General features: G+C 41.6%; 1 protein-coding gene across 1 annotated transcript; it reads left to right on the top strand.

Annotated features, from left to right (window-relative positions):
• Positions 1-27,180, top strand: SP1 (Sp1 transcription factor). Its single transcript, XM_015820209.2, has 6 exons — positions 1-7; positions 2,625-2,713; positions 3,319-4,741; positions 21,703-21,871; positions 22,836-23,035; positions 26,389-27,180. The coding sequence occupies exons 1-6, from the start codon at positions 1-3 to the stop codon at positions 26,706-26,708; spliced, it is 2,208 nt and encodes a 735-aa protein (XP_015675695.2). The 3' UTR covers positions 26,709-27,180.

The raw sequence follows: 27,180 nt of genomic DNA on the forward strand, positions 1-27,180 counted from the left end.
ATGAGCGGTAAGGAAGGGACCATCGTGGCCGGGCGGGGGGCGCCGCCTTCTTTCTCTTTTTCCCGCCCCGCCCCGCCCAGCCCCCCGGGCGGGGGGATCCGAACGGGGGAGGGGTAACGATCCTGGGGAGGGGAAGCCAGCCAGGAGCCGTGGTAGGGGAAGCCTTTGGGGGGAGGGGCCCCGAGGAGGGGAGCGGGGCTTGCGATGGAGGGTGGAGGAAGCGGCCATGGGAGGGCAAGTCGCCTCAGGGAGGAGGAGGATCGGGCGGGACCAGGTGGGGGCTGGAATTTTCTCCGCTGGAAAGAAGCGGCGGAGCCGGATGGATCCTCCGTCTACCTCTCTCGGGTGGCGCTGCCCGAGGTTGGGAGGGAAACGCAGGCGATGCCGGAGAAGGAGGCAGGAGAGAAAGTAGCAAGTTAAAAAGAAAAGCCCCTCTGTGCGTGCGTGTGTGTGTGTGTTGGTGTGTGTATGTGTCCCTATTCCACGTCCTCCCTCCTCCCCACTCCTGAAATCGTTGCTCCGTCGCCTCAAAAGCTTCAGAAGGCCGAGGAGAGAGAGCTTCGGGCCATATGCAAAGTGCCTTTTCTCCCGGCTGAACCTGGTTCAGCCGTCGACTACGTGTGGCGGGGGGGGAGGGGAGGGAAAGGGGCGAAACTCGTAGTTCCGGAGAGCCGTGGCGCTTCCAGGAAGGCCGGAGGCAGTTCTGAGAAACGATAAAAAAAAAAAAGTGAAGGCCTTGTTTGGTACCGGGCCCCAAAAGATGAAGAAATCCACTTTTCCGTAGGTCTGCCTCTGCTCTTAGGGGAAAAAAAGAAGAAGGAAAAAGGCAACCCCCACCCCCTAGGGCAGGGGTAGGCAACCTTGGCTCTTTTATGACTCGTGGACTTCAACTCCCAGAATTCCTGAGCCAGCTTGGCTGGCTCAGGAATTCTGGGAGTTGAAGTCCACGAGTCATAAAAGAGCCAAGGTTGCCTACCCCTGCCCTAGGGGCAACAACTCCAGATTTGCTAGGCCTCTTTCCTCCCTCTCCGGGGTTCTCTCAGATTCCGACGCAAAGGGGGAGGCGGGCTTCGTTTTTGTGCACATTGGCGCGTGGGAGGCTGGAGTCTAGTTAAAAGAGTCCTTAACGCTGAAGAGGAATTTAAACTCGGAAATCGTGAGGTTTGGCAGGCTTTTTTGCTTTGTGTACACTGGGTGCGGAGCTCCGTATTGAACCAGCTGCAAGTCAGAAGTTTGCATACTCCTACGCCCCTTGGGAGTTGACTCATGCAACTACTTCCCCTTTTCCTCCCAGCAAGCCGAGGCGTTTTGCATGGCCTTTACCCAGAGAGCCCCTTTCACAACCCCGGACTTGCTCTGTCATGCAGAGATGGGAGTTTATAAAGAGAGCTGCCGAAATGGAGCTGTGGTTTTTTTGTTGTTGTTGTTGTTGTTGTTGTTGAATCATAGCAACGCTTCAGAGAAAACCTAGTATTTTCGTGACATGGGTTTTTAAAGACGTCTAGCCGCCTTTACCACACTGCAAAAAAAAAAAGGGACACTGCAAAAAAAAAAAGTTGTAAACAGATCTCGGGTATTTCTGAACCTTGAAATCCGGTTGGTTTTGCATCATGGGATGAGGAAGTGGCGCCAAGGCGGTGCAGGGTGAGGGAAGAGGCTGTAAATATGATGCAATACCCATATCCGCCTAGTAGCAGTAGTTTTGATCCGTACCTTCCTTCTTCTCCCAGGGTGTTGTCTTTTTATGAATGTTGTGAATGTATATTGTAGCAATTAATAGTAAAATCTGATTTGTTCATAAGAGACCCTCTTTTGATATTTTATTCCTAGCCTTAACAACTCTTGATGGTCACACTGCCCCATTTTATTTTCTGTGCAATGTGCAATGCCTACAGTTTATCCGGTATGCTAATGCAAAGTTGTTCTTCACGTTTTAATCATAGTTTTTGTTGTACTTACCGTATATCTTGGCCTTTAGATTGGAGAGTGGTATATCATATCTTTTCTCAGTCTTTAAACAGTTATGTAAGATGACTTGGCTTGTTCACTATTTATTAAAAATGCGAGCGTAGGATTTTTGTAGGTGTATTTGAATTGCTCATTGGATTACAGTGTCTTTATTGACACTTTTAATTTCTGTTTTCTCTTTATCACTTTTCCTCTTAGGGATCTTTAACTTTGGTGTAGTTCATTATGGTGCTAGATTACTTTAAAGACAAATTCTAAATGCAATATGTGTGTATGTATATTTTGTGTGTGTGTATGTATGTGTGTGTGTGTGTATGTATGTATATATATATGTGTGTGTGTGTGTGTGTATCTCCAAAGGCTATCACTAAGTGCATAATCTATAATCACAATGCTTTACTTGGTATTACCAGTAATACCACTTGGCAATACCACTTTACTTAGCGTCTGTTGAAGGCCTTCATTTTTAAATCTGTATTTTTAAATAAATCAAAAATGCTGGAGATCTCTTGCTGCACGATATGTTACATAGCATGGGAGGATCTAATGCTAAATTAGTTCTGTGCCTTTCTGCTTCCTCTTGAAAAACTACATGCTTTATATTATTTATTTAACTCTTTTTTATTCTTTTTTCTTATCCTCTAATTTCTATGCAGATCATGATATTTCAGAAGGCATGGTTGTTATCAAGACTGAGAAGGTGGATGAAGGCTGCAGTAATGATGGAGGAAACTGCGAGGCCCAGGTAAGTAAGAATTCTGAGAAGAAGAGAAGGGTTAGGGGGGGGGAAATCACATTTTGCAGTAGAAAGATACCTTTGGTTTTTAATATATGTGGTGATGCAACATTATCTTCTCTTTATTTGAAAAGGGTGGATTACTTATTTTTGCAGTTTTAAAAAATCTTCAGTATTTTTGCAATCCTCTATAATTAAAGTCACACTTGGAAAGTGATGATAATAATCTTATGGTTCTTGAGTTAAGGGGGTGAGTAAATTCAAAACAGGTTAGATAACGGGTTCATCAAAACTTTATTAGTATTTCGGTGAGTGTTGGAATTTGTATTTCCTCCTGAAAGATAGTTGGGAGTGTAAAATTGTTTAACCCAAGTTCAAAGTAAACCTTTCTGAGTAAAATAGTCTAACCTGAGTGATGAGGAATGTTATTTCATTAGATGTTGGTTGTTGATGTCTTACGTTGGTTAGACCAGAGTGTACAATCCCTGCTGTAGGAGATTGGCAAATCATCTATTAATTGGCTGCTTTCTTGTGCTCCTTGTTGTTGTTTTGTAAGGTCATCTGGGATGGCCAGATGCTTGACTCCTCCTCTCTTGTTCTTCATTTCCTGACAGGAGTCTCAGCCTTCTCCTCTGGCCCTGCTAGCAGCCACATGCAGCAGGATTGAATCTCCCAATGAGAACTCTGATGGTTTACAGGGGCAACAGGGAGGCTCAGGTGAACTGGACCTTGCTACTGCAACTCAAATCTCCCAAAATGCAAATGGCTGGCAAATAATTTCCACTGCTTCTGGAGCTTCTGATTCTCCCAAAGATCTGGGGAATAACAGCAATGAAGAGAATGATTCATCGTCCAAAAACCGAGCTGCCACCACTGGGCAGTATGTGGTTGCTGCCAGCCCAAATATGCAGAACCAGCAAGTTCTGACAGGGTTATCAGGAATGTTGCCTAATATTCAGTATCAGGTGATTCCCCAGTTTCAAACTGTGGATGGTCAACAATTGCAGTTTGCCACTGCTCCCACTCAAGTTAGTGTCCAGCAAGATGCCTCTGGCCAGCTGCAGATAATTCCAGGAACTAACCAGCAGCTCATTACAAACAGGTCTGGCACAGGCAATATCTTGGCTGCCATGCCAAATCTTTTGCAGCAGGCCGTCCCCATTCAGGGAGTAAATACTCTCTCAGGGCAAACACAGTATGTCACTAACGTCCCACTGGCTTTGAACGGCAATATCACCTTATTGCCTGTTAACAGCCTTGCTGCCAGTTTGGCCCCCACGTCTCAGTCAGTCACTCTAAGCAATTCTAGCTCTCCAGAGAATAACTCTCAACCAGTTTCAATCAGTTCCTCCAACGTGGCTGCGACTCAAGCCAGTACTGTCTCTTTTTTCACCAATGCTAACAACTACAGCACCACTACCACCACAAGTAATTTGGGCATCATGAATTTTTCTACTAGCGGCAGTGTGGGAACAAATGTGCAGGTGCAGACACCACAGAGGACGAACAGCAATCAGAATGCCGACGCCGTGCAGGTTGCAGGGGTTGCGGTCCATCAAGGACAACAGAAAGATATTGATCAAAACCAACACCAGCACCAGCAGCAGATCCTGGTGCAGCCTCAACTTGTTCACGGAGGGCAAGGCAGCCAGACCTTTACCCAAGATGCTCTGCAGAACCTGCAGATCCAGGCACTCCCCAACACTGGTCCAATCTTTATTCGAACGCCCACCGTAGGGCCAAATGGACAGGTCAGCTGGCAAACTATTCAGCTTCAGAACCTTCAGGTCCAGAATCCGCAAGCTCAGACAATCGCTTTGGCTCCCGTTCAGGGGGTGTCCCTGGGGCAAACTGGGAGCACCAGCACAACACTCACACCAATAGCTTCCGCCTCTCTACCCAGCGGCACAGTCACTGTAAACGCTGCTCAGCTATCTTCCGTACCAGGCCTTCAGACCATCAACCTTGGGGCCCTGGGATCTGGCATCCAGGTTCACCAGCTGCAAGGGCTTCCTCTCACCATAGCCAATGCCACTGGTAAGTAGGAGGTTTTTGTAGTGCCTGTTGTGGGTTTCCATGTATGTTGTTCACTTTAAATTGCTATTAAAACAAAAGTTTTCATCACGGAAGGAATAAATTGGAAGATAAAGAACGCATACTGAAGGGTTGGACATGAAAAAAACAAGCTAAAAACCGCATTTCTGGTTCTTAAAATGTTCATGTCAAATAACAGGCTTTTCAGATTTTTCTTTTAAGGTTATATGAATCTGTCAAAAGCTGAAGGGACTGCCTTCAGAACCTTAAAAGTATAGGTAGTCCTTGACTTAACAACTGTTTGTTTAGTGACCATTTAAAGTTACAACGGCACTGAAAAAAGTGACGTGTGACCATTTTTCACACTTATGACCTTTGCAGCGTCCCCATGATCATGTGATCAAAATTCAGATGCTGGGCAGTTGGTTCATACTTACGACTGTTGCCGTGTCTCAAGGTCGTGTGATCACTTTTTGCAACCTTTTGACCAGAAAAATCAACGGGGAAGCCAGATTCACTTTACAACCATATTACTAACTTATCAGCTGCAAGTGATTCACTTAGCGATTGTGGCAAGAAAAATGGGGGCAAAAACAAATGTCTCACTTAACAACAAAAATGTTGGGCTCAGTTGTTGTAAGTCGAGGACTACCTGTATAGTGAAGAGATATATCTGTAATAGCTGCTGTATTTTTTTTAAAAAAATAATTCTGCCAAGAACTGTCAGTTATAATATTATATGCTCCTGTTGGGTCCTTAGAGCAGAAGTAGGGGGGAAAAAAACCTGTGCTCTATTTATTTTACTACGAAATAATGTTCAAGCTGGATTTAGATGGCCATTCACAGTATGAATGGTAACTGACTGTCACTGTGTTCTATTTATCAATTATGTGAAGAGTTAGTCATCTAGCATGATTAGGTACTGTATGTAGAAAAGCTAATTGATCCCAGAACCATTTTGAAATAAGGTCTTGTGGCAATGTGCCAGAAGGCTCCCACTTTGCTTATCTTGGGGTACTTCCATGAGATTTTGGCCACTTCAAAGAAAATGTTTAAATATTAAATTTTCATACAGGTTTAGGATCCTATCAATGTCAACTGGTGGAGGGACCACGTACAGTATACTAGGGCAACCTTGTGCACTGTGTGGCCAATCCCCGATTTATGTATGGAGCCTCAAAATTCATATGGTACTGGGTGTAGTAACCTGCATAGAGGGCTAGATTGGCATCTGCTAATCTTGTCATACACCTTCCCAGTTGGATGAAACATATGGAAGGAATTTTAAGGCTGTAACATTGTGACACACATTGCAGCCATATAGAATAAGGCCCGTTAGGCAGCAGCTTCTATACATTTGCATCCCATATGTGAATATCTGTGAAAGGATTAAGTGAATGGTGGATGTGAGAAATTGAAAAAACAGGTCCTCTGGGATCTGCTGTAGCCTTTCTTAACTAGTTATCTTCCAAATGTATTGGAATTACGACTTTCAGAATCCCTATCTGGCAAATCCCTTGGAGTCAAAGTCATAACACCAGGGACATCAGAGTAAAGAAGACTGAGCAAAAAACCAAGAGTCTAAAATATATTCTGTCTATAGGGTCTTATGATGTTGTAATTTCCCAAATGCCAAGTGATTGGATCTGCAAAATGTTCATTAATCATATGAGGTCTTTTTTTTCCTTCTCTTCTGGTCTTTATTATTGCATAGTGCGGTGATGGCGAACCTTTTAGAGACCGAGAGCCCAAACTGCAACACAAAACCCACTTATGCATCGTCGGGTGCCGGGTGGCCATTGGGTGGGTGTGGGCCATTGAGTGGGTATGGCTGCAATGGTAATGGCAGACTGGGTGGGACTAAAAAGTTCAATCAATTCCAACTTTGCAAGATCTTTTTTTTCCCCACAAGAAGTTGAAATTGACTGATTGATTGAACCTTTTTTTTTCACACGGCGGCAGAGGTCTAAAGCGAAAAGGTTTTATAAAACCCAGCTGAAGGCCTAGGACTGGGGCAACAGTACACGTGCTCACAGAGAGGGCTCTGAGTGCCACTTCTGGCACCCGTGCCATAGGTTCGCCACCACTGGCATAGTGTAACACAAGATGATTAAACCATTAGAGATCATTGAGTTCATAGTTTCCAGAGTTCACTTGAAATGTTTTATGCTTTGCTGATTCCCTAATTCAATAATTCTGGGGGTGGAGGAGTAAACACAAGTAAAACTCTTGTGATTTGAGGATTGCACATAGAAAATGGGAAAAAAGATAGGAAAATGCAAGAAATAATTTAAATGAAGTAGGGAAATAACGCATACGCATCGAATCAAAAGAGCCATTCATCTCAGGGTAATTTCTGGATGGACAACCTAAGTTTTTATTCTACAATGATGAATTGGAACTCACGCTGATGCTAGAGAATTAAAATAAGATGAATTTAATGGCTGAAAGCATCTCTTAATGCTAAAAAATTATTGACCTGTGAAAGTAGTACAGAATGTGCTTTTAAATCATTGTGTGTTGTATTGACAATGTTTGAAGTGGGGTGACTGAAAGGCTAGGCATCCCTCTGCTGTGTTGCAGATTTTGCGTGGATGAGGATAACAGAATAAAGTTGCCTTTCAGAACAAAATGGGGTTTGGCAGGAAGATACTTATTTAATTTATATTATTGATCAGAGTATTTGATACTCAGATAGTCAAAAGATTTATACAATTAAGCAAATGTATGGGCTTCTCATTTTCACCATGTATAGAATTTTGGACTTTTTCATTGCAATGTATATGTTGCAAGGATGTGGCTACTAGTTCTGTTGCTTCTGTGAATATAGGGATGAAATTCAGTATGGTGTCATTCATTCTTGCTTACTTGCTTACTTTATAGCAGCTTCCCAAACCGACCAGCCTGGATAAGAATTAGTGAATGAGAAATCCAATAAATACTGAGAAGATGAGAGTCAGGAAGCTTGCATTACATTATAGTTATTACATTGTGAGCTTCAGTTATGAATTTTTGTCTGTTAGGCATCATACAGTTTTGGAATCCAGTGACTTTTATTTGTGGTGAATTCTACATTTTTAAAATGGAGGAGAAAAATATTCTAAGCCTTCTAATTTTTAGAAAACTTTTTGTAATCAGAATTGGAAACCAGAAAGTGTTGGCTTGTAAGGTTTTCTGAAGTGTAAGGTTTCCCAGTTATAGCCACACCCATCCACAAAGGCTTGGCTGAAGCCCCAATATGCCTGTAGTTGCCACCAAATGGTTCTTTTTAATATGAGTTACGCTTTGTAGAAAAGCCAGTTTAGTGCAGTAGTCATTTGTAGCAACAGTAGTAGTTTGTAGCATCAGGCTACAACCCCCCCCCCCCAAAAAAAACCAACCCCGCTGGATCAAAACCAGCTGGGTGATCTTGGGCCAGTCCCTGTCTCTCAGCCCTAAGAAACAAGTAATGGCAAATCCTTTCAGAAAAGCCTTGCCAAGAAAACTGCAGCAACTAGTTCAGGCAGTTGCTAGGAGACAACACTGACTTGAAGGCAGACACACTACTCCCCATATTATTCAGTAAGTTTTCAGTAATCTTTGATCTCACCCACTTTATTATGGGCCTACCCATTTTGGAGAGAGTGGTTGATGGCATATCAGTTAAATGCCAGGTGCAGTGCTCAGTTTAAAAAGTATGTGCATTTCTGTGAATGTCTTATGTTTTTGGCCTAGGTCAGGGGTATCAATCTGGCAGCCCGCAGGCCGGATGCGTCACGCACAGGCCATGCCCACCCCAGCTCCACAAAGGCAAAAAAAGGTGTTATACGTCATGCTACGTCACGTGACATGATCGCGTTTGACACCCATGGCCTAAGTCCTGCGATTTTTCTCCTTTCCTTAAGGACCACTAGTAATTCTGTAATTGTACCAGTATTAAATGCTGATGATCCCTATAGCACTAATTGTTTTAACTCAGCAATAGAGGGCATGCATAATTTTAAATAAATAGTTAAAACATGGGACAGATTAGGACAGCTATGATCTTATTTTTGAAATGTCTTTAACATTCATAGTAGCGTAAAGATTTACCCTTTAAAATAGCTGCAAGTAGTCCTTGAAACAGTTCATTTAGTGACCATTCAAAGTTACAACACCACTGAAACAAGGGACTCGTGATGGTTTTTCACACTTATGACCACTGCAACATCCCCATGGTCATGTGAACAAAATTCAGAAATTTGGCAACTGGGCAACTGACTCACATTTATGACGGTTGCTGTGTCCTGCGGTCATGTGATCCCCTTTTGCAACCTACTGACGAGCAAACTCAGTGGGGAAGCCAGATTCAGTTAACAACCCCGTTACCCCCTTAACAACTGTAGTGATTCACTTAACAACTATGGCAGGAAAGCTAAAATGGGGCAAAACTCACTTAGCAACTGTCTCAGTAACAGAAATGTGAGGCTCAGTTGTAGTCCTAAATTGAGGACTATCTGTATTTGTGAGTAGAAAGTATACTTTGTTGCAAACACTCCACATTTAAGATATAAAGAACGATGCAATAGATTTGTGTCATTGTTCTTTAAAACTAGCCCTTGGCCAGACATGTCAAACTTGTGACATCGCGCAAAGTATCGGAGCTTTTTCCCCATTGCCGGCAATGGGGTGGGCGCGGTTTCCTGGTGACATGTCCAGCCCGTGGGCCAGCAGTTTGACACCCCTGCTTTTGGCAGTTAAAACCTGGTGCTGTTTTTTTAAAAGAGATTTGATAAAGACCGTGAAAATAATTCTGTTTGGAAAGCCTGTTTTGTTTGTTTTAATTCCTACTTTACATTCATTTTGGGGGATACTTAAACATTATGTTCTCCAACTGCACTTGAGAACTTTAGAGTTGATGGTTAAATATTGCCTGACTTAAGTTACTGTTTCCTCCACAAAGAATAGTTATTAAGAATTGTGTTTTGTAATGTGCTATTTATCAAAGTGGTTTTTGTTTTTGAAATCTCTTGACAAAGCTGATGATAGACAAATACACACCTCGTTAATAATTTTGGATTAATCAATTCTCTGATTTTTTTTCAGAACACTGGTATCAGGTTTTCAGGTTGAGAAGTTAAAAGTGATATGATTACAAGTTTATTATTTATTTGTGATTTTTTAAAAAAAAATCATTTGAGGGTTGAAATAGTCCAGTTTCTCAATCAAAAGTGAAATTCTCTAGCCCCTATTAATTCCATCTTTGCTGGGTTTAAAGTTATATTTAAAATTAAAGTTATATTTATCTAATTCTAGCAGATCAAGAACAAGAGAAAAGAACAATTAAAAGTAAAGATTTCAGAAATCTTATCACAAGGTCTTTAAACTTACTATTTAGAATATAAAAATGAAATGTCCTTTTTAATTGTTGGGAAAGAGACATTGGTAGAACAGAGAGATATATGCACATTCAAAACTTTGTTGTCTGTATTATGAAATTATTATGGATTAATTATTAAATACAGAGATTAAAGCATATTTATAGATAATTTCGTGCTAAATTATCTAGTTTTTAGGTTACACGTGATTATAGTACCTAAAGTTTATGACTGATCCTTTAAATTGAGTTTGACTAATTCTATCCCATTTTATAAGTTCTCATTCGAGTGTAAATATTATTTTGGCTTTCTGTTTGAATTGGAGTTCAGCCTGCTTAGCTGTTTAAGCTTTTTCTGGTTTGTACTATAACAAATGAGAAGAGGGGCAATCCCAATAGAAGGCAAACCTGAACTGAACAAATAAATACAAATGGTTTGTAGTAGAAACTTGTTTGGTATTTTTGATCAGTGTGTTAATAAGAAAAAACATTCATTCTTGGAAATGTATAATTGGTATTTTATCAACAGAAACAGTTAAATATGGGCAGGGAGACCATAAATGTTCTATATTTGCCTCTACCATCAACTTATGTCTATATAACTTATTTTTTTTTAAAAAACTCTTTTGCTCAGTGAAATGTTGAAATATGCAACTTCTACATACCTCATGAATCTAGCAATGCAAAGGAGTTATGATTCCCCTTCATGATTCTTTCTAGCACTGCAATTTGTAGAAATTCATTGGCGGAGTCTCGTTTTGAAAAATATTTAAACCTGTAAATGCAGATATGTTTGGTGAAGGGATGACCAATTTTCTTGTTTTACTTTTTGGTGAGATGCTGGGTTCTTGCCTCCCCTTAATGCACAAGATGCTTGATAATATATAAAGTGCTTGTAAAAAGAGTTAAGGGTATTTGTGTATGGAACTAGTCTAGGCTCCTAGACAGCTCTGCTCTCTTTCAGTTCTTTGTACGAATATTCAGTATGATGTTCAGCAGAAGTTGTATCATTATGCTCATAGCAAAAACAATTAGATAAAGCCACGCTGTTTTGCATATTTAATGTTTGTATTTTGGACGTTTTGATTCCTTTAATATTGAAGTTTGGTTTTGAAAGCTAAAGTGGCATTTGAATGTGAACCTTGGGTGCAATTAAGTGTTTCTCTAATGGTTACAATTATGTTCCCTAATAATGTTGTTAGTCCAGATTTTCTGGAGAAAAAGAGTGTGAGAAAAAGCTTCAAGCTACCACTGGCTAAGAGAAAAGAAAACAAGTAGTGGTGTTGTGTAGGGTGGGTTTTTTGCATCTATTATAGCTTTTCTTGAACCGATGTCCTCAGGTTCTGTTGAACTAGAATTCCTATAGTTCCCTAGTCATACTGGTTTATAATGATTGGAGCTGTAGATCAACATACCAAGAGAACAACAATAGAAAATGCTAATCCTTGTCGTGCTTCCTTGTTGATGTACAAACTGAACTAAACATGAAACTATTGTGCCCCTCCATAATCACCCCTTTACTGATATTTACACCAGGTTCTATGTGGTAAAAATTGTTTACTCGAGTCAGACGCATCACAATTAAAATAAGGCATAGTATACAACGTAACATTTAAAATATAAAATACAAGATTAAAATATGTACAAGTTAAATCTTGCCCAGAAAATAGCAACATTGTGTTCTGTCCTGCTGTCATGAGGTCCTCAAATGTACACTGGACACAAACAGCAGATATACATATGTGTTGTTGTCCGCATGTCATCACAATTGCAAAAGGACAGAAGACACCAGATAGCCCCATTTGTTCAGGGTGTCTCTGGATCTTGTTGTACCCATGCAACAATGATTTCAATATTTCCCAGCTTTCATCAGACCCAGGTGCCAGCTTTCTCCATTGATTTCATCCAGTGTTAGTTCTTCGTTACTTTCCATAGGGCCACTCTGCTTTCAAATTCTTCGAAGTCTTCCGTCAACCTAAGGAAGTTTTTCCTGGATTTTAATCTCTTGTAGGCCAGTGATGGCGAACCTTTTAGAGACCGAGTGCCCAAAAACTGGCCCCGCCTCTGCTCCACTCCGTGCCATGCTCCCGCTCCGCCCCGACACCGTCCCCCCCGCCCGCAGGGCCACTCACCGCCTCCGGGCCCGCCACAGATTGCCCAGGCAGCCCAGCAGTGCCATGGCGGCCACGCCCTCTGCCCGCGCCCCACAGTATCAACTGCGGATGAAGCGCCCTGGTGGGCTGGACACAAATTCCAGGGACAGGCCGAATTGGATGGTTTGTAGGACCCAGGAGTCTGTGGTGGTGAGCTCCCACTGATGGAAGAAGAGGGATAGCCTGCCACCTATGGGAGGGACAGCCCGAGAGTCACTTAGATCTCCTGAAGGGGCGACCTCCCCCTCGAAAGGGCCGTTTGTTCTGGTGTTGTTGCCTGGGTCTGAAACCTGATCTGTCATACGGACAGTCCTGTCTGGCCGTGAAGGGACGGGGAGGCTGTGAGCCTCCTAAGCCTGTTCCTGGTCGAAAGGACTGCCTGCACCTGTCAGTCCGCCTGTTGAGGTGAGTCATGACCTTCCGCTTATCCTTATTCTCTGTCAAATAAAGATCCAGGGCCTCTCCAAATAGGTGGCCTCCTTGATAAGGGGCCGCAGCCAGACGCCACTTGGATTTGGCGTCGGCTTGCCAATGTTTAAGCCATAGCATCCGTCGTGCTGTGACATTGGATGCTAAGAACCTGGAGGAAAATCTGGCCGACTGCAAGGTTGTGTCAGAGGCATACTCTGTCGCTGCAACCAGCTTACTCAGATCTTGGTGAGTTCATATGTCCTCCGGAGGGAGCCTGGCCTGAAGTTGGTGGAGCCAGAGGAGAGAGGTCCTGACAAAGAAGGAAGCGCAAGTGGCCGTTTTGATCGCCCACGCTGCCGCCTGGTGAGTTCTGCAGAAGGTCAGTTCCCATCTCCTGTCCTCCGTCTTTAGCACCTCAGCCATATCTCCCGACACTGCGGACGAGGACAGGAGAGGAACCAAGGCTTCGTCCACCTTTGGTACGTCCAGGGCATATTTCAAATCTGGTGCAGTACTGAATAGCTTTTTGTCCGTTCCTCCCAGAGAGGGAAAGGTACCCAGTGAGACTCATTGTTTCTGAACAGCGTTCAGGAAGAGAGATGTGACACGTCTTTTAGGGCTGGAGACCAAGTCAAGACTGGGTTCTCCTAGCCCAGCAGGGGGCGTGACAAGTTTGTCTGACTTGGTCTCAAGGGCAGGAAGACAGAGCAAACCCATTGGTGGATTCTCCATCTCCTGTGCTGGAGAAGGGGTTCTACAGCTACACTGAGGCAATTTTGTATCATTCTTTCAAAGATTTTGTAGGTATGGCATAAGAGAGAAATTGGATGGTCGTTCTTTAGGGTTATTGGCCTCTTTACCTGGTTTTAAAACTGCTATCACCGTAGCCTTTCGCCAGACACTAGGAATCTTTCATTGTTCCAAACATTCTTAAACATTTCTAGTCGCCATTATCTTGCTTTCAGTCCAAATTGCTTTATCTATTCAAGAAGGTTGTCATCCAAACCAGCAGCTTTCTGTGGCCTCCTCTTCCTTATAGCCTCTCTCATTTCTTCCATAATAAAGGAGGACGATAAGTTAGTGGTTACATCCTCCTCATTTCTGTTGATCTTAATCTTGTGTGTGGGTGACCTTTGATCTAAGTTGCCATTCTTAAGAAGCTGACTGGCTATTATCATCACCAGTGGTAAAAATGAAGGGCTGTCTGGAGACGATGCTGCCCTCTCATTCTGTCGTACAAGGATGCTCTCATTGTGTTATTTTCCACCTGAGCTCCTATGCATTTTAATCCAGCTGCAGACCAGAGAACCAGTCAGTAGTTCATAGTCTGGGCTCACTGGCACATTAACGGCCCCAAACCTCTCTCAGTGATATAGTTGTGTGGAGAAATGATAAAGCATACATTCGTTAGTGACCATTCAAAGTTAGAATAGCGCCGGGAAAAAATAGCTTCCAGCTGGCCATCGTACTTAGGACTGTCACAACATGCCCATGGTAACATAATGCAAATTCAAGTGTGTGGTGATTGGCATGTATTTATGACTGTTGCAGCACCCTGGGGTCATGTGATCACCATTTGCAAACTTCCCAGCCAGTTTCTGACAAGCAAAGTCAGTAGGGGAATTTGAATTCACTTAATGACCACGTGATTCACTTAACAACTTCAGCGATTCTTTTAAAATTGTGGCACCCCCCCAAAAAAAATCAGGCATGTCTCACTTAACCTTGTTTAATAATGGCAAATAAGAGATGAAAAATATTCCTTACTTTCATTTGTATGACATTGCTGGGAATTGGGAATAGGAATAAGATATGTTGTGGTTTGTATAGATAGCACAATTCATTTGTTGTTATTTCTTTCTTGCCCCTGTATTTTGGTAAGTGTGCAGCAGTCGACAAGTGATATCCTGCAGTAAGAAAGAGTATATGTCTTCCAAGATAATGTGGGGTGTTGGCCTAGAAACCAGGAGACTGAGTTTAAATCCTGCTTTAGGTATGAAAGGTGTCTGGGTGACTTTTGTCCAGTCACTCTCTCAGCCCAACTCACCTGACAGGATGTTGTCCAGGAGGAAATAGGAAGAGGAAGGAGTATTAGGTATGCTTGCCACCTTGATTTGTTTATGAAAAAGGTGGGTTAAAAATCTTTTAAAAAATAGAAATGCAGTTTAGGAGTAAAAAGAATCCTAAGATTCCACTGAGTTCTTTTAACTATGATGTTAGCAATATAGATTACTTCTTAGTAACATCTCAACTTTATCTGCAAGGAAATTAAGATAAACAAGTTTTTAAAGATACACTTGCTGTAAAGACACAAGGAAGATCTCTGCCTGAGCTATATCATAATACAGAGCTTGAAAACTAAACCTAGCCCTTCACATAGATAAAATGCTCAGTAACTAAATCAAAAGATTGCATTCCTGGACTGAGTCAACCATATTGGTTGTGTTTGAAAACAAAGATGACTCAGTGGTATAACACCTACTGCCACTCCTTGCAAAGAAAAATGGATACCATTTATGTATTTAAGCAAACAACTGAACAAATGGGAATTTGAGCTAAACCGTTTGAGGACTGCTTCAGATCTGCTTGTGTCTCATAGGATGAACATGAATCTGTGTGACTAGTTTTGAATAGAATAGAGCTGGAAGGGACCTTGGAGGTCTTCTAGTCCAGCCCCACGCTCAAGCAGGAGAACCTTTACCATCTCAGGCAAGTGACTGTCTAGCCTCTTCTTAAAAATCTCTAGTGATGAGGCGCCCATGATTTCTGGAGGCAAGCTGTTCCACTGGTTAATTGTCCTCGCCGTCAGGAAGTTTCTCCTTAATTCCAGGTTGCTTCTCTCTTTTACTCTTTCACAGATCATGTCATATTGTGGCTTCATCCTAATGGGTAGAGGTTGCAACCCCCTCCCTGCTGACTAGTTGAATTTGTCAAAATCAGACTAATTGTTCTCTAGTTCCCTTTTCCCTTTTGTACACAACCTATTCCTGAAATGCACGCTGCAAGTGAGCAGTACGTTTAAACTGAGCAAAGCATGCAGGTGACATGCCATAGAATTGCTTAGTTAATGGTTTTAGCCAACAGCCTTACTACTTTTATAAAGACGATTCATGTATTTATTATTAGAATTCATTTGTTTGTCATCTCTGAGCTCCTCAGAGCATAGCACAAATATTAAACTATCTAAAGAAATATCACCAAGTCTGGAGGGAACAACCTAAATAAACATTCTCTCTGCAGGAGGGAGCAATTTCAACACATAATAACTAAATGGTTCACCAGAAAAGAGAGGTATTTTCACCATGCCAAGAAAATTGGCACCAATATGATCTCCAGTGTAAAGTTATTCCAGGAAAGAGGGGCAGTGACCAACAATGTCTGTTGCAGATGACATTCTGTAGAGATAGGAACCTAAATGGAGTCTTTTCTTTACAGTGCTAGTACTTACCTGGGTCTTAAGCCATGTTGGCCTTTAATGGTAACATCCAACAACTTTAGTTGCACCCAGTCCTGTGTCTGGTGATAGCAGGATAAAGACAGAGGTGGAGCTGCAAGCATTATCCATGATAGCCCAAGGTCTTGGCATCAAAGAACTATACAAACTGGTCTGAATATCAAACTGAGGTTTTGAGTGCAAGGCAAGGGTCAAGAATGACAGGAACATGGGTCCAGAGTCAGAGATGTATAAAGGCCCCGAGACTGTTCTTATATAGCCCAGGTGCTGGTACAGCAGGTGTGCTGTTTTACCTTTGCTCCACTGCTATATTCTTGGGCTAGGTGCCCTGCCACAATCTATCCTCTTATTATTTGAATCAGGTCCCACCTGCTCAAGCTTATTATCTCCCAAAGCTGCCTGAAGTGCCTGTTTGCCTTCTGGCTCTTCAGGTTAATGCTGTGTCTCTTTAGCCTCTCGTTCAGAAGATTGAGAGGACGCAATAATATACCTGCAAGCAAACCAGGGCAGCTCTCAAAGCAGCAGTTTATGCAGGATAATCAAGCAGCGTCCCAAAGTGCTGCCTTCTGGATCAGCTGAAGTCTTTAGGTCAGTGGTGGCGAACCTATGGCACGGGTGCCAGAGGCGGCACTCAGAGCCCTCTCTGTGGGCACGCACACCGTCGCCCCAGTCCTAGGCCTTCAGCTGGGTTTTATAAAACCTTTTCTCTTTAGGCCTCCACCACCGTGTGCAAAAAAAAAAAAAGGTTCAATCAATTTCAACTTCTCGCAGGAAAAAAAAGATCTTGCAAAGTTGGAATTGATTGATTGAACTTTTTAGTCCCACCCAGTCTGCCATTACCACCGCGGCCACGCCCACCCGGCACTTGACGATGCATAAGTGGATTTTGGGTTGCAGTTTGGGCACTCAGTCTCTAAAAGGTTCGCCATCACTGCTTTAGGTGGTCTTCGTGAACAGCCAAAGGTAGAGCGGTTTGCTGTAGTTCAAACAAGAGATGACCAAAGCATGGTGAAAGTGAGCAGGGCCTTCTAATTAGGAAAGGCATAATTGGTATACAAGATAGAGCTGTGTAGAGGCTCTACGCCCCCGAGCCTCAGCCCATTACCGGGCCACCGCCTGCTTGAAACCAGGCCGCGGGAAAAATGGGCAAGCCTGCACACATGAAGCTCCACTCGCGCGAGTGGCAGGCAAGCATGCACGCCAAGCTCCACTGAAGTTCCATTTGTTTGAGTGGAGGGCGTGCGCACCCGTGCACCACTTGCACAAATGGAGCTGAGCGTGCGCATGCACCTGCTTCTGACACACCCACACCAGGCCAGGCTGCTAGGCCAGAAAGATTGGGGACCACTGCTCTACACAGCAAACCTTTTTAGGATTTAGCTACTTGGATTCGTTGGCTGAAATCAAGAGTAAACAAAAAGCATGGTGTACTTTCTAAGCACATCAACTTGTTCTTCTAGCTTTTCTTAAACATAATGAACATTCAGAAGAGTGGATTGCCACGCTTCCCCTCTGAAATGATATAATCCAGTCCACCATCTTATTTCCATTTTATTCTACTATTTGAGGAAACAAGTGAAATTCATTTGGAGACTGATTTGAGGCCGTTTAAGAATCTATCTCGATCCCATGCGAAGGTGATTAAAATTGTGTGATTTTGCAGTTTGAACTAGGCTACTGCTTTGGTTACATTTGATTTCTCTGGGAATGGTTGGCTTGTTTAGAACCAAGATTAACATTTTGAATGTGTTGAGACTTCAGTAATATTTCTCTTTCTTCTGTCCATAATTGCACCTTTAGTTTGTGATTACATTTGGACTCTTTTGTCTCAATTAAAATTGAGTGTCCAGAAAGGTGAAACTTGAGTATCTGTGAACATGAACAGCTGCCAGGATTTTGTTCCTGTTATTTGGTCAAAAATCATTAGCGCTTGGCACAAAAATCAAGAAACTTATCATTTATGTGAATCTGGCACAAAAAGATCAGAATCTGTTGTTCTTTTTATAAGTTTCACTTAAAACTGAAGCTTTCTGTGGAGATCTAAATCACTAGAATAAAAGTTGAAATTTTATATACTTTACAATTCATGCATGCTTGAATGTTGCAGTTTTAGTGCTTGTTTAGCATAGGACTTCCTTATTTAAAATGGTTGATGCAAAGTTCATAGTTGTTATCGAGGAGGCCACGTTTATTACTCAGTTGTAATGAAGCACAAATGAAGCACAACAGGATATGCTGTTGATTTGTCTAAATTCTCCTTTAGGAATTGATGGGGAGTGCAGGTACTATATGTTTCCTCTCTCCTTGAGGCAAACAATTGAATGTAAAGCTTCCTAAAGACTTTATTTCCAATTGTTTGGAAATATTCTGGAAGATTTCCACAGTTAATCTCTACAGTTTGTGGTGTTCACAAGATAAAGGAGAGAAAATATATGTAAATCTACAGAGTTGTAAAGAATTATCTTCTTTGGATGGCCCCCGTTTGCCCCATTCATTTTTATGGGGAAAATATTTATTTCTGTTTGTAATTATATCAATTGGTTGGCATGTAGATTGCCAGGAACATGTGTCCAATCACATTTTTGTACTTGTACATGTTACCAGATCATCAGGTAACAGCACGTATGCCACTACAAGTCATTTTATTAATTAATTCCAAAAGGATGCCAGAGGAAGGGATGTTGTGATTTGGAGTTTTGCCTGCCAGTTAAATAGTGGTTTAGTATGGCAACAGAAAGGATCAATTGGAAGTAAAGAAGTCATCAATTTAAATCACACCTCGGCCATCTCTTTTGCAAAGAGCACCATCATAGGTTAGCCTTTACTGTGTAGGTGTTACTCTAAGCTTCTTGAGATAAGTTATATAAGATATTGTCAACAGTATAAAAGGCTTTATAAGAACACTTAGGTGGAATCAAGGCTTGTGATGAATGCAGCCTTTAGTTCCTTGTCACCAACGTCTTCTGTGAATCATTCACCTGTTAAAAAATATTCTGTGTTTTATCTTGTGCTTGGAGTGCTGGCACGCATGGAATGGGTGTTGCAAGCTCCATGACAGCACTGGCTTTAAGAACTAAGTCTTCTTTTAAATGGAAATCACGCTGCCTGAGCTATGAAGCGCTCTTGAAGATGGTTCATATCCCTTAGTTCAGTTGAAATGTACTTGGCATATGCTAATTTCCTCAAAAAGCAGATTGCTTGGCCTGCTGAGTTTTACATCTCTTACAATATGTGTCACGTTTTCCCCCATGCAAGAAAATAATCAAGCAATGAAACTTGTAGAAGAACAAACTAATTTGGGAAGGTGAGGTGGGAGTTGTAGAAAAAGCAGTTAGATGACAGCCTGAGCCTGGACCAATAAAATGGGAAGAAAAATTGATAGGCTTCCCAGCTTACCATGTCTCTTGGGCTCCCCTCCCTTTAAGAAACGTTTTATAGCTTGCAGTTGAAAACTCAACAGCACTGAGTTATAATTTCTATGGTTTTTGTAACTGGATATTAGCTCTCAGGAAGGAAGAAGAGAGAATGTGGCGCAGAACTTAACAGATGATTTTTCAAGTTTATATCCTTTCTGAAATCACCATAATTAGCCCACTAGCAGGCTCCAAAGAAATTTCTCTGAATATCTTTCTTAGGAGAAGTATTGTTGCATTATTCCCTGCCCTTATTTTATCATCGGGTTAGTTCGCATCTGCTTTGCAGATTTGCTTTCTTGGGTTTTGCTGCAATCATTTCCAGCTAAATGGAAATGCTACTTTAAAAAATGCTTTTTGTTAAGTCCAGCATTTTGCAAGTTCCAAAATAAATTCCCAACAATACAGCGAGCATACAGAGACATGCATGCATACAGAAAAAGTCTCAGAATGATTCACAGCATGAATCAAACATTCGACATTGTGTAAATATTGAAATACATTTCAGAGTATTAATAAGAATGGATACCTTTGTCTATTGGAATGTCTGCATGCAGACATTGTAATAGACAAAAGATATCAACTTCTGTCATCTAGAGGGCCATAGCTGCCTTTGTATGGCATCACTGGGGCCATGTTTCAAAAGTGGAAAGGAATCGGGTCATTTGGGGGAAGGATTCAGAGATTTTAAGAGCAGATTAAGGTATATCCAAGGATTAAGCCGCTCATTTTGCCCCTAAACACTCCAAAATACTAAAGATGACCCAAATGTTCCCCCACTTCCCCTGGAAGCCAAAGAAGAGATTCTACTTCTTGGTGATTCCCCAGCGGGTCTGTACAACTATTAGGGTTGTAGAAATCCCCATCATATCTAGTTGTGAGAGGTTTTGGAATATTAATTTTAGTTCAAAATGTCATTCGAGTCTGAGGAAGTGTGGTTAATTTAAAAGTTGGTAAGTTTGTGACTAGGCCAGTTTCAAAGCATGATTTATGATGTTTGTGCCTGTAAACTGCCTAAGATTCACTTGGACGGTAAGATGGGTGGCTCTAAATTTGATAAATAAATAAGTTCCTTGTTTCAACAAACTTAAGATGCCTCTTCCCCTTTCTCAATTTTTAAATTTAAATATTACACTGAGTAGTCTGGAAGTTGAGTGATGGCAACTGGACTTCTTTTTCTTTTTTTGGTTTGAAACATTTCGCTGCTTATCCAAGTAGTTTCTTCAGTGATTATACTGAGTTTTGTCATTGTATCATACAGTACTGAATCGCCCTTGCTCAAAAATTTGAAGTGGAAAGGCAAGAATGAAGCATGCAAGCCTGAGGCATGCATAAGGCTGGTCATGGCATCAGGACGCAGTCTAGGTTTCAGAATGCTAAGAAGCCTAATTTCATACATGACACCAGACTATGAGAATAATTTAATTAAAACAATTATACACAAGCATTTACCCCGAAGTATTATGGCTGTGTTCTTTTCTTTTGTCTGCTTGTGTAAACATATCACCCAGAGAATTTTAAGACACTATTTTAAAGTTAAAATTTAAAACAAACTAGGAGAAAAACAAAGGAAGTGAAAGGAAAATTGGGAATAACATTTAGAACAGTGGTTCTCAACCTGTGGGTCGGGACCCCATTTGGGGTCGATCGACCATTTCACGGGGGTTGCCAAGCAAGGCTGTCCGCCATTTTTTTGTCCACCATTTTTTTTGTCTGCCATTTTTTTCCCCTTTTCCAGCGGGTGCCTTACCTCCCTTGGGCTGGGCCAGCTGGTGGTCGGCCTGCTCGGTCTCTGCCGCTTGCCAGCTACGCCTTGGCCGGCGCAGGGGGCGGAACCACGCATGCGCGGTGCTCCCGGGCAGGGAAAGTCCTCGACTTACGACCGGTTGGGTAGTCCTCGACTTACGACCGGCTTAGTCCTCGACTTACGACCGGCTTAGTCCTCGACTTACGACCGGTTTAGTCCTCGACTTACGACCAGTTGGGGTCGCGGCATTAAAAAGGTTGAGAACCACTGATTTAGAACAACTTCTGTACAAATGATAATATAATTGATATATGTTCTTATGTTTGGATATAGTCATTCTTTATTTTGACTTTCAGGTAGTGAAATTATATAGGTGCTTAAATATCACTGATTCGGTGAAAGATGACCTTTTGGCTTTTAAGATAGTAAAAATCCCAGTTTCTTCTACCAGGTGATCATAATACCCACCTGAGCCTCCATGGTACTGCTGGTGATGGTTTGGCCGATGATGGAACAGCTTTGGAAGAAGGGGAAGCCAGTCCGGATGCCCAGCCACAGCAAGTCCGAAGGATGCGCAGAGAAGCCTGCACTTGTCCTTATTGCAAAGACAATGATGGGAGGTAAGCTTGTGCTGTAAATTTTGAGTGGACTCTGATGCAAAGGTCAATAAATAAAATGAAGGGACTGCCATAGACTCCTGCTTTAGTTCTTTAGAAGTAGAATTTCCAGTTTGGGAAGCATGTTCTGTTGGGAATACAAGCTTTAAGTCAAAAGCTCTAACATGTATGGAGTTCAGCTCTCTTGTGTATATTGTCCTGCTAGGAAAAAAGATTCCCCAAAACATGTAATTTGACAAAGTTGGCACTATTTGCTTGCTTGCAATGTTAATAGCTGATTACAGCAGGCTGAAAGTAGTTTACAATATGTAAGGTCCGTAAAGACATAACATTAAATAATTCCTGTGCTGTATAGATTGTGGGGAAGGGATTACATCTAGAAACATGTAACAGTTGATTCAATATTTGGTTTGCTCCATGCTAAGTAGCTACCAAGTTTGTGCAAGTATACATCACTCTCTTTTTCCTCTGTGTTAGCAGAGCATTATCTTTCTGAAAACAGTTGCACCTTGCTTTTCCTGAACTATCTGTGCTTTTTCAGGAGATGTAAATAGCTGGTGTAGGGATATGTAACTCACAGATGTTTTCAAAATAGGAGAGAACAAGCAGTGCGGAGACAATAACGTGTGATTTAAAGATTGTCCAGTGTGTCTTGATAAAGTGTCTTCCTTGTCTTATTCTGGCATTCTAGATCAGGACGTAATGCAAATCTTGGTTTTGGATTTGTAGTCCCTTAATAATAACAAAGTAACCTCCACCCATTTTGGCCCCATTATATTACTGGAGAGTTTGTGATTAGATTTCCATGGAGGATGGTGACTTCAATTCTAGTGTTCATGGCAACCACCCAAGAAGATGATGGATAATTCTATGTGATAGTAGCTCTTCTTTTTTTTGCCATGGGGCAAAACAAATGGTAAGCAAACCGGTTTATCTGATTAACTCTTTTATACGTCATACTTTTTAGGGGTTCTGGGGACCCCGGCAAAAAGAAGCAACACATCTGCCATATCCCAGGCTGTGGGAAAGTGTATGGGAAGACATCTCATCTGCGAGCTCATCTTCGGTGGCATACTGGTGAACGGCCATTTGTTTGCTCATGGACGTATTGCGGCAAGCGTTTCACACGCAGTGATGAGCTACAACGACACAAGCGAACACACACTGGTAAGTGCAAGGAGTTCCCGGGCCTGAGCAACAAGTACTGTGTGTAGCTTGAGGTGTGAGGGAGAGGTTTCAAAAGAGTTTTGTGTTGGGATCTTCTTTGTTAACACAGCTATATAAGTAGAGCGACATCTTAGTTATTCAGAATAAATTTGAACATTTAAGTAAAGCGTATGACACCTTCCTGGTTTACTGCATGTAAAAGTGCTCCCTAGCACTTTGTAAAGTTTTTGCATCATGGGTATAACGTCAAACCTTGTCTACAGTTACAGCTACTATATGCAGCATTGCTGCTTTTTAAAAATGCAATGGTAGTTTTGGAACAAATACCTCCTTGCCTTAAGACGTTTTCAAAATGAAATAACATTGCTATAAAAATGCAGTGGGGATGTGGAAACAGAAAGTGCTTTGAAAATAAAGTTTCCGGAATGTATTTGCGTTATTCAAAACAACTCACTGTAATTGTATATATATATAACTGCAAATTTAAAAGTATTACCTAGAAACAAAACAAAATAACCCAGCTGGCAAAAGCGTATGTATGATTATAAAACAGAAATAAATATTATTTTATTTTGTTTGCTCTCTACTTTAAGGCAGTGGTTCTCAACCTGTGGGTCGGGACCCCATTTGGGGTCGATCGACCATTTCATGGGGGTCGCCAAGCAAGGCTGTCCGCCATTTTTTTTTGTCCGCCATTTTTTTTGTCCATTTTTTCCCCTTTTCTGGCGGGTGCCTTACCTCCCTTGGGCTGGGCCAGCTGGTGGTCAGCCTGCTCCGTCTCTGCCGCTTGCCAGCTACGCCTCGGCCGGCGCAGGGGGTGGAACCATGCATGCGCGGCGCTCCTGGGCAGGGAAAGTCCTCAACTTACGACCGGTTTAGTCCTCGACTTACGACCGGTTGGGGTCGCGGCATTAAAAAGGTTGAGAACCACTGCTTTAAGGGTTTGTAAACGAGCCTTGAATTGAATAATAATAATAATAATAATAATAATAATAATAATAATAATAATAATAATAATAATAAAAAAGTTGGAAGGTACCTTGGAGGTCATCTAGTCCAACCCCCTGCTCAGGCAGGAAACCCTATACCATTTCAGACAAATGGCTGTCCAGTCTCTTCTTAAAAACTTCCAGTGTTGGAGCATTCACCACTTCTGGAGGCAGGTTGTTCCACTGGTTAATTGTTTTAACTGTCAGGAAGAACAATTAACCAGGGTATAAAACAAGAGCCATATGAATGGGCAAATAATGGCCAGAATCATGTGGGAACGTTCAGTTGAGTAAAAATTCACCATAATCAATAATAAAACTGGACCTTTTTCAAATTGAAACCTAAGAATTGGTTTTTAATTTTGTATCTACTATTGTTAATATTGTAATATTTATGATTTTTATTGTAAGCCGCCCAGAGTCACTTTGCAGTGTGTGGGGCATATAAATTTAATGAATAAATATATAAAATAAAAAAAACTATGCAAGGACGTGGCATTTAAAATGTCTCTCTTTTTTTTAGAGGCTACTTTGTAAAACCTTATTTGGATGCCTAATATTTGTTGAAGGTAACAAAACTGAAATATTTTCATAGAATGGGAAAAAGCAAGTGTTTAATAGGCATATGACTGGTATAGTTGGATGGTATAAGACTGATGTCTCTAAGGAAATCTACTCTCTAAAAAGAAGCCAGAGCAAAATAGGCTCCCACATAGGGCATCATTCCTTAATTTTTGTATATAGATGTCCCTGAAGATCTTAAGAAGAGACTTACATGGATAAAAGCTTCTCTTGATATAAATAAGGCTCTAAAAATAATAAGGTTTGTACTGCTCTGAGAAAGAAATAGAACTGGAATAGGTGTCATTGAGTTTGCCCTTTGTAAGTATCTTCTCTAAGTAGGGTCCTGCATATGCCCAATTCAGTAACCTAAACTGGAGGTTACAAGAGCGTGAACGATATGCCAAGTCTGGCTGTGGTTTGATACACTTTTTGCCGATTCTCTAAAAAGAGGACGCAGTTCCTGATGGGAAGATGCTGGGCTACTATGTTTTAAGAATGAAACGAGGGCTTCATGACTGTTTTCTTTCTTCAGGAGAGAAAAAGTTTGCCTGTCCCGAGTGTCCCAAGCGCTTCATGAGGAGCGATCATCTTTCCAAGCACATCAAGACCCACCAAAACAAGAAGGCAGGCGCACCTAACAGCGTGGCTATGGACGTCTCTGCCGTCTCCATCGATGCAAATGCCTCTTCGGAGAACGCCGGTGGNATAATAATAATAATAATAATAATAATAATAATAATAATAAAGTTGGAAGGGATCTTGGAGGTCATCTAGTCCAACCCCCTGCTCAGGCAGGAAACCCTATACCATTTCAGACAAATGGCTGTCCAGTCTCTTCTTAAAAACTTCCAGTGTTGGAGCATTCACCACTTCTGGAGGCAGGTTGTTCCACTGGTTAATTGTTTTAACTGTCAGGACAAAACAGTTAACCAGGGTATAAAACAAGAGTTATATGAATGGGCAAATAATGGCCAGAATCATGTGGGAACGTTCAGTTGAGTAAAAATTCACCATAATCAATAATAAAACTGGACCTTTTTCAAATTGAAACCTAAGAATTGGGTTTTTAATTTTGTATCTACTATTGTTAATATTGTAATATTTATGATTTTTATTGTAAGCCGCCCAGAGTCACTTTGCAGTGTGTGGGGCATATAAATTTAATGAATAAATAAATACAATAAAATAAAAAAACTATGCAAGGACGTGGCATTTAAAATGTCTCTCTTTTTTTTAGAGGCTACTTTGTAAAAACTTATTTGGATGCCTAATATTTGTTGAAGGTAACAAAACTGAAATATTTTCATAGAATGGGAAAAAGCAAGTGTTTAATAGGCATATGACTGGTATAGTTGGATGGTATAAGACTGATGTCTCTAAGGAAATCTACTCGCCAAAAAGAAGCCAGAGCAAAATAGGCTCCCAATGGGGCATCATTCTTTAATTTTTGTATATAGGTGTCCCTGAAGATCTTAAGAGGCTTACATGGATAAAAGCTTCTCTTGATATAAATAAGGCTCTAAAAATAATAAGGTTTGTACTGCTCTGAGAAAGAAATAGAACTGGAATAGGTATCATTGAGTTTGCCCTTTGTAATAAGTAGGGTCCTGCATATGCCCAATTCAGTAACCTAAACTGGAGGTTACAAGAGCGTGAACGATAGCCAAGTCTGGCTGTGGTTTGATACACTTTTTGCCGATTCTCTAAAAAGAGGACGCGGTTCCTGATGGGAAGATGCTGGGCTACTATGTTTTAAGAATGAAACGAGGGAATGGCTTCATGACTGTTTTCTTTCTTCAGGAGAGAAAAAGTTTGCCTGTCCCGAGTGTCCCAAGCGCTTCATGAGGAGCGATCATCTTTCCAAGCACATCAAGACCCACCAAAACAAGAAGGCAGGCGCACCTAACAGCGTGGCTATGGACGTCTCTGCCGTCTCCATCGATGCAAATGCCTCTTCGGAGAACGCCGGTGGAGCAGCCCCTTCAGCCCTCATTGCAACCAATATGGTAGCCATGGAAGCCATCTGCCCAGAAGGCATCGCACGCCTTGCCAGCAGTGGCATCAATGTCATGCAAGTGGCCGATCTCCAGTCGATCAACATCAGTGGCAATGGATTCTGAGGATCTGTCCGATATTGTACAAACGTGGGATTCTCAAGGTCCAGGAGAGATGCCTTTCATAGGGCGGAAGATGGGGACTCAGCTGCCACATCTAGCTTTCAGATACCATTTCTGTCTCCCGGGAATATTGTGTGCAGAATAAGGTCTGCTTGCTGTATAGTTCAGCCTGGTGATGCCTAGAGTGAATACTTGGGAAAATGGGATGGCCCAGAACTGATTGATTGATTAATTTTGTTTTGCTTTTTCTTCCCCTCCCCCCATTAGGTCTCTTCACCTTTATTAGGTACCCCAACGCCATCATGCCTTGGTTCTAAATGTATATGATCATTGAAATACTTTTTAGCAGGAAAAAAAATCTATATTATTATTGTTATTATTATTGTAATTATATAAAATTATAAAATATGTTCTTTTGGATGAAAGAGATTAAAAAGTGCTGCAACCAAAGTCTTTGGTTGTAGTTCAGATGCCT

This window comes from Protobothrops mucrosquamatus, unplaced genomic scaffold (assembly GCF_001527695.2).
Source record: "Protobothrops mucrosquamatus isolate PMUCROS unplaced genomic scaffold, P.Mucros_1.0 scaffold1093, whole genome shotgun sequence".
Lineage (NCBI taxonomy): Eukaryota > Metazoa > Chordata > Lepidosauria > Squamata > Viperidae > Protobothrops > Protobothrops mucrosquamatus.

Excerpts from the sequence above, each read along its gene's own strand:
- SP1 (XM_015820209.2), top strand. Across the intron at positions 4,742-21,702 it reads CACCATAGCCAATGCCACTG|GTGATCATAATACCCACCTG; the intron begins GTAAGTAGGAGG and ends TTCTTCTACCAG. Across the intron at positions 23,036-26,388 it reads ACACAAGCGAACACACACTG|GAGAGAAAAAGTTTGCCTGT; the intron begins GTAAGTGCAAGG and ends TTCTTTCTTCAG.